At 17.1% G+C, this 15,630-nt stretch overlaps 3 protein-coding genes across 3 annotated transcripts; 2 read left to right on the top strand and 1 right to left on the bottom strand.

Annotated features, from left to right (window-relative positions):
- Positions 1–910: 910 nt before the first annotated feature.
- On the top strand, positions 911–2,729 carry PUF2 (mRNA-binding protein PUF2, putative; the record flags this gene model as incomplete). The annotated part of the gene is made up of 4 exons (XM_028671621.1): positions 911–1,938; positions 2,227–2,313; positions 2,463–2,608; positions 2,689–2,729. The coding sequence occupies 4 exons, from the start codon at positions 911–913 to the stop codon at positions 2,727–2,729; spliced, it is 1,302 nt and encodes a 433-aa protein (XP_028526024.1).
- Positions 2,730–3,659: 930 nt separating this feature from the next.
- On the bottom strand, positions 3,660–5,788 carry PGAL8A_00090500 (conserved Plasmodium protein, unknown function; the record flags this gene model as incomplete). The annotated part of the gene is made up of 3 exons (XM_028671610.1): positions 3,660–3,952; positions 4,102–4,611; positions 4,792–5,788. The coding sequence occupies 3 exons, from the start codon at positions 5,786–5,788 to the stop codon at positions 3,660–3,662; spliced, it is 1,800 nt and encodes a 599-aa protein (XP_028526023.1).
- Positions 5,789–8,508: 2,720 nt separating this feature from the next.
- PGAL8A_00090400 (conserved Plasmodium protein, unknown function) lies at positions 8,509–15,226 on the top strand (the record flags this gene model as incomplete). The annotated part of the gene is made up of 2 exons (XM_028671599.1): positions 8,509–15,045; positions 15,176–15,226. The coding sequence occupies 2 exons, from the start codon at positions 8,509–8,511 to the stop codon at positions 15,224–15,226; spliced, it is 6,588 nt and encodes a 2,195-aa protein (XP_028526022.1).
- Positions 15,227–15,630: the final 404 nt, after the last annotated feature.

Genomic DNA, 15,630 nt, shown 5'->3' with positions numbered 1-15,630 from the left:
TTTAAAAAAAAAAAAAAAAAAAAAAAAAAAAAAGCTTTAGTGTAAAATTTAATTTCCTTAAATTTTATTTGTAGTTGTTAGTGTTGCTAGAATTTTTAATATTTAATCTACACAATTATTTATCTTCGAAAAATACAAAAAAAAAATTGTTTCATCAATGAAATAAAAAGGTTTATATTTAAGACAATTTTTTAATCACAAAAAAAAAAAAAATCAAATTGCATGTCAATTTAAAAAAAAAAAAAAAAATATAGATTTACATTTTTTACACATACAATTTTTTTTTAACCATTAAAAAAAATATATATATATATATATTTATACATATAAATATATATATTTTATTTTTTGTAAATTGATTAAGCAAAATATAAATTATAAAATGTATCATTATGATTATAATAAAAGTAAATTATGTATTTTTTAACTCTTTATTTTTATTTTTTTTATAGGAACATTTAAATATTGTCTTTATTATATTTATTTAGACTTTTAAAGTACGCATATTATCATTTTTTTTTTTTTTTTATTTTCATTTATTTTTTCTCCTTTATATTTTTTGTATATAAATCAATATCATTTTTAAGATCTACATAATCATATTTATTATAACGTTAGTAAAAAAAAAAAAAAAAAAAAAAAAGAAAGAAAAAATTGTATTTAATATGAGTTCATATTTACCTTTTGAAAAGTGAAAATGGTTTTTAAAATACATTTCTAAAAAATTAAAAAACAAAAAATATATTTTAGTTTCATTATATCAGATTATCATTCATGTAAATTTTCATTTTAATTTAAAATTTTTCATCTTAATTTTCATTCTTTTATTTTATTTTTCTTTTTAATTTTCCTTAAAATTCTCATTTTTTTTTTCTTATAATATATTTTTTTTTTTCTTAAATAAAAAATAATGGGATCCATGTTTTTTGAGGAAACTCATTTTAATAATTTTAAATTAGATATCCAAACAAATCTTAATTTTAAAGAAAACTTGGGAAATTTAAAAGAAATGAATTCCTACTCAACCAATTATAGTACACCTTCATCAAATATAGATACATTATATTATTCAAAAAATTTAAATGAAAATAATTTACTTTTTTTAAATGACAATGAAGACAATAATTTAAAAATGAATGAAAATTACGTTGTTAATAATTACGATTTAAAAAATGAAAAGCTAGCAGAATTTATCTTGAATAATAATGAAATGGATGAAGAAAAAAAAGTTGAAGTAGATCTAAACAAAGTTATGAATGACATTTTCTTTTTATGCTTTCATAAAAATGGTTGCGAATATATAATAAAAAAATTAAAAGAAAATGATAATGAGCAAAGACAAATAATACTAAAATCTCTTTTAATTGATGCACGATCATTATGTCCTGATGTTTATGGGAGTTATGTAGCTCAAACGATATTTGATTTGAAAGATGAAAAATATAAAGAACGTTTTACTGATGAATTTTTGAGCTACACTAGTTTTCTTACATTACACACATATGGTTGTAGGCTTATTCAGAAATCATTGGAATCCTTATCTGATGAATACAAATGTAAAATTTTTAAAGAATTAGAAGATGATTTAATTACATACATATGTCATCAAAATGGGAATCACGTTATTCAGAAATGTGTTGAAGTTTTACCATCTAACTATATTGATATAATCATAGATATTATTGAGGAATATTTGCCATTTTTAAGTTCTCATGCTTACGGATGCAGAATTGTTCAAAGAATTTATGAAATTGGGAATGAAAATCAAATTAATAGATTAAATGAAAAAATTATAAAAAAGATTCACTTAATCAAAAATAGATACGGCAATTATGTTATTCAAAAATGTTTCGAATATTCAGATGATACAGTCAGATTTATTATTACTGATGCAATTGTTAATGATATTTATAAGCTGTCTGCTCATAAATATGCTTGGTAACAAAAAAAAAAAAAAAAAAAAAAAAAAAAAAGGAAGTAATGAATAAATAAATTAGTTAAAAAGTAAAAAGATATTATTAATTCATAAATTAACATATTCTATATTTTATTAAAAGACAATTTATTTTTATATTTATAATGTTCTTCATACTAAAATTTATGAATATATCCTTTATAAACTTATGCATATACAATTATTAAGTTTTTACATATTTTTATAATGGATTTTAAATTAACAAATATCTATTTTTATATTATTTATTATTTTATTTTTTTTTTTTTTAGCAATATAATTGAAAAAATATTATTGAAAAAAGAGTATAAATATAAAAAAAAAATTATCAAAAAAATTATCAATGATATTTCTGAAGGGTAATAAGATTTTATGATATGCTTAGGATTTACTAACTTTAATTTTTTTTTTTTTTTTTTTTTATGTATATAAATATTTTTTTTTTTTAGTATGTCTTATAGCTAAATTTTTTATATCAAGGAAATATTATTTTATTTATTTTTATTAGGAACGAAAATATTATAAATATTTGCAAAGATTGTTATGGAAACTTTATGATGCAAAAATTATTAACAACTTGCAGAAAAAAAGAAAGAAATTTAATAGTAAAAACAATTGTTGGAAATTTAGACAAATTAAAGAATGAAACTTATGGTAACAATATATATAATCTTATTTTATTAACATGCAAATTTTTGTCTTCAATAATTTTTTTTTTTCATTTTCTAATATAGGTAAATATATTTTAAGAGCTATCAACAATTTAGATTCATAATATTTTGTTAATAAAAATATTATTTGTAAATTAAAATTTATGAGATTAACATTGGACGTAATTTTTTAGTTTTATGTAAGTATATATATATATATATATATATGTATTTTTTTTTATTTTTTCTTTACACTTTTTTTTTAATTTTTTTTCATTTTTGTATTTTTTAGTTATTTTTTCAAGTAGCTTGTTTTCTTTCTTTTTTTTTTTTTTTTTTGTTTTTCTTTTTTTCCAAATGAAAGTTTTTTCTTTAATAATGTTCTCATTTTTTTTTTTTATTTCTTAAATAAATTTTAATTTTTATGATTAAGCTTTTTTTTTTTAATTTCACAAATTCCTAATTTCTTTTTTTTTCCTTATTCAATTTTTAAATGAAATAGCTAAAAATATATCAAAAGAATTATTTGCATGTTATTTATATAATTTAACTAATTATCAAATAACAAATGAATTTTAGTATAGATGAGACATTTTGAATTATTTTATTATACATGTTTATATAAAATAAATAAGACTATAATAGGATAAAAAAATGTTTTAATATTATTTATTCTTATTATCATTTTGAAATAAAAATGTAATATATGTTTACAAAAGTACTTACACTTTATATGAATATATAAATGATTTGTTATTTTTTTAAACCGCACTTTGATAAAATATATCAATGACATTTTAGTATATGTAAAAACACTTAGTTTATATTTAATAGAAATAAAAACTTTATTAAATAAAAAAACATATTTTATGAGGAAATATAAATAAAAAAAAAATATGTGTAGATATATGAAAATGATAAATTTGAATAAAAGTAAATGTATCATTAGTTTTACTTTGTTTTATCTATTTTGTTTCATTTCTTCCATTTTATTTTATTTTACTTTTTGTAATAATATATTTATATAAAATAGTAATTAAAGAAAAAAATAAAAATTATTCTACTGATTCATCACAAAAATTATCTGAAGCTTGCTTCTTACATACACACGTAAAATAATGAAAATAATAATAAGGATCATCGTCGGAATATGAAGATCGTAAATTATCTTTACCTAAAATTTCAGCAAGAATATCTTTAAATCTTTTACCACTGAAAAATTTCTTTTCATCAATAAACATGGGAACACACATTTCATAAGAATTAGGACATGATGTTTCTCTACAACTTACAAATGGCCTTGGAGTTATAATCCATTCCGAATCATTTTCTAACAAATTAATTTTATCTATGAAAGATACAATATAAAAAAAAAAAAAAAAAAAAAATGTTATAAAGTTGATTGTATCTTCTTTTATTAATCTCTTTTTACTTCAATATATATATGTATGTATTATTATTAATTTTTATGTAAATTGTAACCTTTAAAATATTTACCTGCAATGGGATTTTTGAAAGGTAAATTTAGGCTTGATTCATCTTTTGCAAGAAGATCTTCTATTTCACCTAAATGTTCTTTAGATAATTCTAAAAACGTAGTACTTTTTGATAGTTTGTTAAATTTTCTATTCTCCACTTTATATATTTTGAAATCATCCTTTTTGTTTTTTGTAAGGTGATTATTGAAAAATACTTTATGTCTTTCGGTTTGTTTATAATTATTTAATGTATTATGTAATAATAAATTATTTAACATTATATTCCCTTTTTTATTATCTACAAAAAAATATGTTTTCCTTTTCTTCAGTACATTTGAATTTTCCTTATTATTCTTTAATATATGAGACATTTTTATTTTCTCTTTTAATCTTAAAAAAAAGGGATTAAATATTTGTTTACTAGCTAACATAAAATGAGATAAGTTCTTTATATTTTGAAATTTTTTTTCATAATTAGGTTTATGTTTTATTTTTTTAATGTTCGTTAATTTACTTTCCTTATATGAACCTATAAATTTCATAATAGTTAAGAATATAATCAATTATATTATGAATGTATGTATTTTTTTTTATTAAATATATAAAGAAAATATTTTATTTAAAAATTATTTCTGGGTATTTTTACTTTTTATTAAATTATTATTTCAATTAATGAAGAGAAAATTTGTCTTTTTTTTTAAATACTTACATTTATTCCCCCTTTTAAATAGAGGATAATTTATATCTTTACTATTTTCTTCTAAGTTTTTTTTTAAATTTTTCGAATTACATTTATATTCTATCAATAAAAATGGATTATTTCCTATATTTGTTTTTCCTTCTTTTTTATGTTTAATCATATTATAAAAAAGAATTGATGGTACACTACATTCATTAAATCCATTGCAACATTCACTTATCTTATTTGTTGTATCAAGAATATCATCTTTATAATATGTATTTTCACTTATGTAATAAGCTGATAGAATATTTATACTAGTTCTATTGCATGTTAATAAAATATTTTCATCTTTATTGAAAAAACTTTTAATAATTATTTTATCATTATTATCATCATTATTTCTTTTCTTAGTTTCACATACAGTTGATATATATAAAAGAGGAATTTCATTATTTGAGCAAATATCATTACCATTATTCTTTGGAGAAACAATTAAACTTATTTCTTCATTTGCAGTTTTTTTATCTATATCAGAAAACAAAATATAACCATAATTATTAATGAGTTCTTCTACAGTCTTTTTTTCTATTTGGTTGTTTTCGTTAATTTTTGCTCTTGTAAACATATTATTTTTTTTGCATAAGTATTCTAGCTGAACAATTTTTGTGGAATAAAATTTTTGGTTGCATTGCGAATAAAAAAAATCACCAATGCGTAAAAATTGTTTATCATAAAATTTTCTTAAAGAATTTTGTTCATCAATAAATCCTTTTTTTTTATCAGGAATATTACTCAATGAAGAAAAATAATTTAATTCATTGTAATTTTCTTTTTTTTGCTCTTCTTCATCTTTGTAATTTTTTCCTAAATATATATATTCTTTTGGATTATCACTGCTTTTGGTATTATCGATTATATGAATGTTACAACTTACTACTTTTATATAAAATTGTTTATTATCATTTAAAAAAAAAGAAAATAACTCGAAAAATAGGAAAAGCGAAATATAAGAAAAATTTATCATTTTTACAAAACTAAAAAAAACTATTGAAAAAAAATTTAGCTAGAAAATAAATATATATATATCTTAACTAGGAATCAGAATTTTATATTTTTGGCTTATGAGAAAAAAATATAGAATAAAATGATATACGAAAGAATGAAAAAAAAAAATAAATACAAGAACAACATTAACCTATATACAGATATACTCTTAAAATATTATGCGATACAAATATCCCATTTAAGATAAAATCAAGTATTAAAAAACAATTAAACGAAATGTGTAGATTATAAATATTAAAATTTATGACATTTTTTTTTTATTTTTTTACGTGTCTAAATTTTTTTTTTTTTTTCCTGACTAGTTCAGATTGATTTTTTCAGTACAGTTGAAATGAAGAAGTAAAAATAATTCTTAGTATTTTATTTTAATTTTAGTATTTTTATATTTATTTTATTTAGTATAAAATTAAGTGAAAAGTTATATTTTCAAAAAAGTTACAAGTTACTCATATAATCTTAATAAAAATTCTAATGAAGCAACATAATAGAATCAAAAATATATTCATATAAATATAAAATACATGTGAAATACAGCTAATATAGATGGCGTCATGACTTACGTATAGATTTTTAATAAATGAATTATATATTAAATATTTATTTATTTTAAAAGCTTATTTTTATTTTTAATAAGTAATCATTTTAAAAAAATAAAATTATTAAATAAAAATATGTATTTATTTTAGAGAAATCAAGTTGTAAAACGGTAATATTATTTTTGTAAAATAATTTGTAATTTTCCTTTACTTTCCATATAAAAATTATATATGAAAAAATGACTTAAGGAATTATATATAATAATATCAATTTTAAAAAGAAAATATATTTAATAAAAAAAAAAAAATATATATATATATATAGATAGATAAATATATAAAGATTTTGAAATATTATATTTATAAATTTTTAATAACAACCATTTTCATTTTGATAAAAGAAATATATATAAAAATTTTTAATAAGAATAATTTTTTATGATAAAAAACTGAGTTTGATATTATTATTTAGACAAATCGCGATAAAACATATTTTTCTATGATTTATACATTTTATTTTATATTATTTTGTTATTTTCATAATTTAAATTATTATACATTTTCAATCAAAATAACATATCGATGGAAATTTTAAAGAGACAGTAGAGTAAATTTTATATAATTAAAAAAAATACGTATATATTTTATGAACTTACGGTGAATCAAATAAATATTTCTCTTTTATAATAAATTAATTTTTTTTAAGTATTCTTATGGAATACATATGCATTCTTTTAAGTGTTTCTATAAAAGAATCTACTGAAAATTCATTTTTGGTAAAATAAAGTTTTAAATATCTATGAACCAAAATATATATATATATATATATATATTATATAAACTTCTATAAAAATTTTTATTATTGATATAATTGTTTAAAAACAGAGAATTTAGGATAATTTTTTTCATAGATGATATATTTATTAACTTCCTACTTTTATAAATATATATTTAAGAAACATTTAATTACTTTCTTATTTCTTTCACATAACTTTATTATAATATTATTAATGAAAAAAATAAAAGTTCCCTTATTTTTTTATATTTTTATAATACAATTAAATTTAATAAAAAGAACATTTTATTTTTTCACATCTAAAAATATATCTAAAGTTTTTTCCTTAAAATCATTTAAATTTCATTTTTTTTTTTTTATTAGTATTGAAAAAAAAAAAATGAAATTTAATTATTTTAATAGTTGTGCTATTTTTATTATTTTTGATTTTACAATGAATCAAATTTTTTTATACTAAAAAAAGACAAAATAATATGAAAAATTACTCCAAGAGGAATTATAAAAATGTAAAATAACTGATATGACTCTTTGTCAAAGTATTTTTAATTCGGTTATAAGTTTTCCTTTTCTCTTATTCATATTTATATAATTGTTTTATCCCAATATATATTCTTATTAAATTAATGAAAATATTTTTTTTATTTTTAGGAGTGTTATCATCTATATATGTGTTGATATTTGTTTTCTTATATATTTTTACATAATTATTTTTATCATCTATTGTTAAATGTTGTATGTATATTTAATCTTTAAGTTTTTTTTTTTTACTTTTTTTTCTTTTAATATGATTTTTATTGTTTTTTTAGTCCTTTTTTTTTTTTTTTCATTTAACAAAAAAGAAAATATAATTTTTATAATTATTCAACTTTTTGTAAAGGTTAAAAATTTTTAATATATATTTCATTTAACTTTTATAACTTAAAAATTATTTAAATATAATATATGCATTAATCTTAAAAAAAAAAAAACAAAATTATAATGAAAAAAGGATTTTTTAATTTTTTTAATATATTTATACTTTTTTAATATAATTTCTTCAGTTTTTTCTTTTTTCTTTTTTTAATTTGTTACTATTAATGTAATTTGTTTATATTTTTTTGTAATCCATGTTTATAAATATATTATAGAACATCTATATGCATAGACATATGTTTTGATCATTTAATATGAATTTTTAAGTTAGATTGTTAAAATGAAATGAAAACATTTAAATTGAAAAAAAAAAAATAAAAAAGAGTTAAATGAGATTATGTCGTCTTAAAAAATAGTTAATTATGTTGTTATAAAAATTATGTACTAAAATTTTTAGTAACAATAAAAGTTTTATGTTATGATAATTTTATTAAAATGGAAGAAAAATTGAATTTATATATTTATCCTCTTAATAGATTAAAAATTTATAATGAGCCAAATAAAATTGAAGTAACTTTAAAGAGATTAGATTTCTATAATGACAAAAAAAATAAGGAAAATGAATTATACGATTTTAGATGTAAAAAAGTAGAGAATCCTCATATGATATACGACTCTCTTAATTCTAACATTTTATATGAGATAAAAAATTTTCATGCCACAGATAGGATTTATGATATAGCGAGAAGAAATGAAAAGAAAAATGATGAAGATGAAGAAGAAAAAGAAGGTGAAGAAGAAAAAGAAGATGAAGAAGATGAAGAAGAAAAAGAAGAAAAAGAAGATGAAGAAGAAAAAGAAGAAAAAGAAGATGAAGAGGATGAAGAAGAAAAAGAAGATGAAGAGGATGAAGAAGAAAAAGAAGATGAATATATAACTGATCAAAAATTTAATAAAAAAGAATATAGTCATTATGATGAAAATAATAAAAATAATAATGAATATGATGATTATAATTTTTCAGATAATAAAAATAATAATTTAAATTATAATAATAATCTTTATAACTCTAATATATATGACAACAAAACTGTAAGTATTAAAAATGATGGTTTAGAAATATTAACATATAATAATAAAAAGACTAATTATTATAATGGAGAAAAAAATAAACAAAATTTACAAAAATTAAATAATAATAATAATAATGAAAATTGTGTTTTACACGAAAAATATGTAGAAAAGGAAAGCTATAATTTATATAAAAAAAAAAAAAAAATGGCAAATAAAAGTTGTATAGATTTTTTACATAACTCATATGTCTATGAAAAAGGTATAAGAGATGATCATATTAGAATAAATGCTCCATGTGATGTTATTAACACTTTAGCTACTTTTTATATTGATAAAAAAATGAATATAAATAAAAAATATTCTTATGACTTAAATTTTAATTTAAAATCACCAGTTTTAGTATTTCCTACAGGTTTTTATAATAATGAGATAAAATTTTTAGAAGTGGGACTACAAGACTTTATTTATGATGATAATTATGTTTATAATAGTATGCCTAATTATGATTATAATAGTATGCCTAATTATGATTATAATGATAATATAAATTTAAATTATAGTTACTTACCATCTAATATAAAATTTGAATTTAATAATGAAATTAATATAGTTCCTACTAATTTATCAGTTGGAAATTGTGATATTTCTAGTATGACACAATTACCAGCTTTTTGTGATTTTTCAGATAGAGTAAAAATAGCTCACGAATACAATAAAAAATACATATATAAAAATTTTTATGAACAAAAAAATAATCTACTATTATATAAATTAAGTAGAAATGTAACAGAAGCGAAACATATAGGTTCTATTTCAATGAATAAATTTTTTAAAATAAAAGAAATAAAAGTAGATAACAATAATATAAATGAAACAGTTGTTTATTCAAGAAATGATGTTGGGTTGTTTATTTGTTATGTTCAATATAAAAAGAATGATATCATTGATAATTTATATGATGATATTATTTTTAAAAAAAGAAAAAATATAATTATTAATAAAAGAGATAATGAAAAAAAAAAAATAATAGGAAATAGAAGGAAAGAAGTAGATACAATGTATAATGAAGTTGATGTGAATGAAGTTAATGTGAATGAAGATGATGTGATTGAAGATGATTTTTTTAACATTTTTGATTATAAAATTAAAATAACAAAGGATATTTTATTATTTGATAGATTATTTCAAATTTGTCCCAGTTCTTATACTTTTGGGAAATGTTATTTTTTAGGGAATCATAATAGTTTATATTCATATGATTTGGGATTAAATTTAATTGAAATAATTGATTTAAATAAAAAAGGAAAATTTTTTAAACAACATGACACTTCTTTATGTTTGTGTTTTTTACAAGATGATAATAGTATTTTATTAGGTTGTAGAAATTTATATATATTTGATAAAAGAGAAAATAAGTTAACAAAATTTAATACTAATAATACAGGGATAAAAAAAATAACTAGAAGAAGAATTGCTAGAAATTCTTGTGAAGAATTTTTAGATGATTTATCAGAAAGAAATATTAATCAAAATAATTTATATCAAGAAAATGTTACACGTTGCCACTTTAATAGAGGATATACCGCTTTAGAAAAAAATCCAGATTTTCCTTTTATAATTGCATCTGTTAATGCTTCCTTTAATGTTATAGAAATATGGGATACAAGAAATCAATATGAGCCATTATTTATATTTCCTTTGAATATTTCAGAATTTTCTTACACTTATTTTAGATATATTGAATGGATTAGAATAAATCCAAATGGTAATAATTATGATAAAAGGAATAATTATAACTTAATGACTTTCTCTTATTATGAACATCTAGTATATGTTAGAAAAATTCTCATATATGATAATTTTACAAGTTATAAAGATTTAGGATTTCAAACTTACACCAATAATTTTTCTAATTATTTATATAATTATAATTTAAAAGATAAATATTTAGAAAATTCTAATTTAAATAAGGAAAATGCATATATATCTAGAGATAATTGCAAGATTGAAAATTTGTTTAATTCAGAAAAATATATTAGTGAAGAAATTACAAAAAACGAAGAAAATATTAAGAAAAAAAATAATATGAAGGAAAATCAGTATATCAAAGAAAAAAATAATATTACAGAAAAATGTAATGATTATGTAGAAAATAATACGAAAAAAAATTTAGAGGATGAAAAATTATTGGCAAACGAAATTAAGAAAAGGAATGATATTCATTTTAATCATATTTTTAGTTATAGAAATATAAAAATGCATATAGAAGATTCTATTATATTAGATATTTCTAAATTTACTACTCTTCAGAAAAATAAAATGAATTCTATACAAATGTATAATGATGAGAGAAAGTATAATTCTATAAATACAAATATGTATAATATTTTTTTCGGATTATATGGTATGAAGTTCATTGAATTTACCATCCCAACATTTTACTGTCGCAAAAAAAAAAATACATTAAAAGATGAAAATGAAAAATTTTTAGAAAAACATTATTATTTTGATGAAAAAAAAACCAAAGTTTATGAATATTTTATAAAAAGGAATAAAAATGGAGAAAAAAACAAAAGACAAGAAATAGAAGGAATTAAATTAGATTTTATTCAATTTGTTTTTCATATAAATTCATCTGGGCAAATATTTTGTGTACCTCTTAATTTGTGTATAAAAAAATTAAGTAAAGAAAAATTAGAAGAATGGATTCCAATAAATAAATTTTATATTGTAAACACATATACAAATGAAAATGTTACTAATTTATCAAAAAATTTTATTGATATTATTGATAATAATAAAGTAGAAAATGATTCTCTTCTTCATAAAAAAAAGGAAAAATCTTCTTTTAAAGATTCTTTTGTACATTTGAATGAAAGCTCAATTTTAAAGAAAGAAATAGATTTTGATAATTTTTTGAAAAATAGTTGTGATTATAACTATGAAAATACTTATGAAAAAGGATTAGATAATTTAAATTGTAAAATAGAATTAGAATCAAATATTGTCGAAAATAGTGAAGAATCTAATAGTAAAAATAAGGAAGAAAATGATTATTTAAATAAAAATTTGATAAGTAACCAAAAAAAAAATATTTCCAATATTATGAAAAATGAAAACTTTAATTTAACTAAACAAAATTGTGATATATTAAAAGAATTTTATTCTAAATATTCAAATGTAACTAATGAATTTTTATCTGAGATATTTAAATTAGTTTCTAAAGACAAAATTCTTATACTACAAAAAAATAGTAATGCTATAAAAATATTTACTTATAATAATTTTGAATCAACTCAAAAATTTTATCAAAAAATTAAAAGATTTATTGTAGAATCATTTTTATCCAACACGAATAATAATATATGTGCAAATATAACAAATAAAAATGATAAAAAAGATGATTTTTTTTGTATTCCTTGTAATTATAATGACAATAATAATACTGAATTAAATTCTTTTTTATGTAATGAAAATAATATATATAATAAAAATGATTCAAATTTGTTAATTTCTCCAATTAATACTAACATAATGACTGATAAATTAATCAAATATAATGAACATAGTGATCTCAAAACTAAAATTGCACCTTTAAAGTCATCTGAAAATATTATTCAATCAGTTTATAACAATGATATAGAATTAAACGATAATAACAATATCTTAAATAAAAAAGAAATAAATTTAATTAGTAAAAATATTAGTATAAATAAACAAGATTTAAATTTAGATAATAATAATAATAATAATAATAATAATATAAATAACGATAATAATAATAATAATATAAATAACGATAATAATAATAATAATATAAATAACGATAATAATAATAATAATATAAATAACGATAATAATAATAATAATATAAATAACGATAATAATAATAATAATAATAATAATAATAATAATAATAATTGTAGAGAAAAATTTTTATCAGATGTGATTATTAAAATTATGAAAGAAATGTATTTACATAAAAACACAAAAAAAAAAGAAAATTATGTTTATAATAAGAAATTTTCATCTATAACACATGGGAAAGAAACTATATGTTCAAAATTTAATTTATTTGAATTATTTTCACAGAATAATATTAAAAAAAAGTATAAGAATGAAATAATTGAAACACATTTTGTTCAGAATTTGAGTTACTTAAATTTAAATGATTTTAAAAAATTTTTATTAAACGAATCAAAATATGCTTTCTGTTCTTTTCATTTAAGTAATTTTTTTTATATACAAACATTAGCTAATCTGAAGCATTCAGCATATAATTTAACAGAAGAAATGATACACAAATATATAAATGACAGTTATCCTTTTGCAACCTATTCATCTAATTTTCAATCATTTAAAATTTTAAAAAAAAATCAATCAAAAAACCATATAATTTTTTATAATAAATCTCTTAGTTTTTATAAGTTTTTGATGGAACAACTAAAAGAAAAAAACTGTTTTCATAAATATCAGGTAAATAATTCTGAGAAAAAATGTATAGAAAAAATAACTGAATGCTCTTATAAAAATTATCTTAAAGAAATAAAATTTTCAAATGCTCAAAAAAATAGTAAACAAGATACAAAAAAAGAACATGATAATGAAATCAAAGAGAATTATAACAATGTATTTGAAAATGATGTAGAAATTTTAGATGGAAATAATAGTTATAATGACAATGTAGATGAGTTTAATAATTTAAAAAAAGAAATTTCATTACATAAGGAAAGTGAATGTGTAATTAATAAAAATAATAAATTTTATAATGATTTAAACAAAGAATCAAATGAAGATAAAATAATTAGTTATTATAGTGATGATCAGAAGTGTTTCTTGATCGAAAATGAAAAAAAAAAAAAAAAAAAATATAGTTTACTAATTTTAAAGAATGCATTTAATATAAAAGAACTGTTTGAAGTTTATAATGAAGATGGATTTAATTACATTTTGACAATTATGAAAAAAATTCAAAAATCAAAAAAAAAGTTTTCATTTAATAAAAGATTAAAGAAATATTTTAATAATATATCAAAAGAACTGAGTAAATGTGTGCCTGTTAAGAATTTTTTCTTTTATGATACACCTGCTTGTTTTTGTCTTTTTAATAATGATTTTAATAATAAAAGTCAATATAATACATATTTAAATTCTTATGAATTCCTTTTAAATATTGTAACATTTTTTAATAACAATGATTCAATTGAAAATACAATTAAAAAATTATATAATTATGAACATATAAATTTTTTACATAACAAAAAAAATAAAGAATTCCTTGAAAATAATAAAGACAATAATTTTTTTGGAAATATTGATAATGATGAAAAAAAAAGAAAAAACGAGAAGAAAAAAAAAAAAAAAAGCCCTTTATTTATTAATAAAATAAATGTTAATTCAAAGAAAGAGGATATAGAAGATTTATTTTTTAAATTAAGAGAAAATAATAATTGTGTATCATTTAGTTATGATAATGTTTTACATAAGTTTAAAAAAAAAAAATTAATTTTTTTAAGTAAAGATATTACTTACTATATTTTTCAAAATATTTTACAAAATGAATATTTTATACCAATACCTAAATATATGAAAAATAAAATAAAAATAAATGAAGAAGATTTTCATTGTTCTTTTATTACATGTTTTAAAAATCATTCAGTTGGATTTTATAATAAGAAATTATTTAATGTTTATAATAGTATTAATTTTTCTAATTTGAAAAATTTTGATATGCATAAATATATATATAATGAATATTTTGATATAGGAAAAAATAATACAAAAAATAACTTAAATAAATATATTAATTCAAAAGAAGAAAAAGAGGACAATTCACTTTATACAACAAATCTAAATGGATATAAAGCTGGATATAAGGTTGACTATAATTTATTAAAGAAATTACAGAAATTGTGGCCAAATAATGAAAAATATTATACATCAAAGGAAGATTATTTAGTAAGATTTATGAAAATTTTGCATATATATATATATATTACATATTATTTTTAATAAATATATATTTATTAAGTTATTTATATTCTTTTTTAATTTTTTTTTTTCACAAAATTAAATAATTTTTTTACAGGAATTAATAAAAAATCTTAAAAATAAAGAAAAAGTATTTTTTTATGGTTGAATATTTAAAAATAAAATATATAAATTATATCTCAGATGGTATATACAAATATTAAAAAATTTTAAATATTTTTAATAATTTTTTTTTTTTTTACAATTTTTTACAATTATTTACAATTTTTATCAATTTTTTTTTTTTTGTTATATTATTTATTAATCCTTTTATACTATGCATTTTATATATATATATATGTATATATATATGATAATTTTGTTTTAAAATTGCCTTAAATTTTTTTTATTTTTTACATTAGTATATTTTTATAATTTTTTTTTCTATTAAAAATTTTGTATTGTATTATATAGCTATTTTTTTTTTTTTTTTTTTTTTTTTTTTTTATATTTCACTTTTATTTTTTTTTTAATATTTTATCACACTTTCATTAAAAAAAAAAAAAAAAAAAA

The sequence above is a fragment of the Plasmodium gallinaceum genome, assembly GCF_900005855.1.
Source record: "Plasmodium gallinaceum strain 8A genome assembly, contig: PGAL8A_v1_61, whole genome shotgun sequence".
NCBI classification, from domain to species: Eukaryota; Apicomplexa; class Aconoidasida; order Haemosporida; family Plasmodiidae; genus Plasmodium; species Plasmodium gallinaceum.
This window is presented reverse-complemented; position numbering and strand designations above follow the sequence as displayed.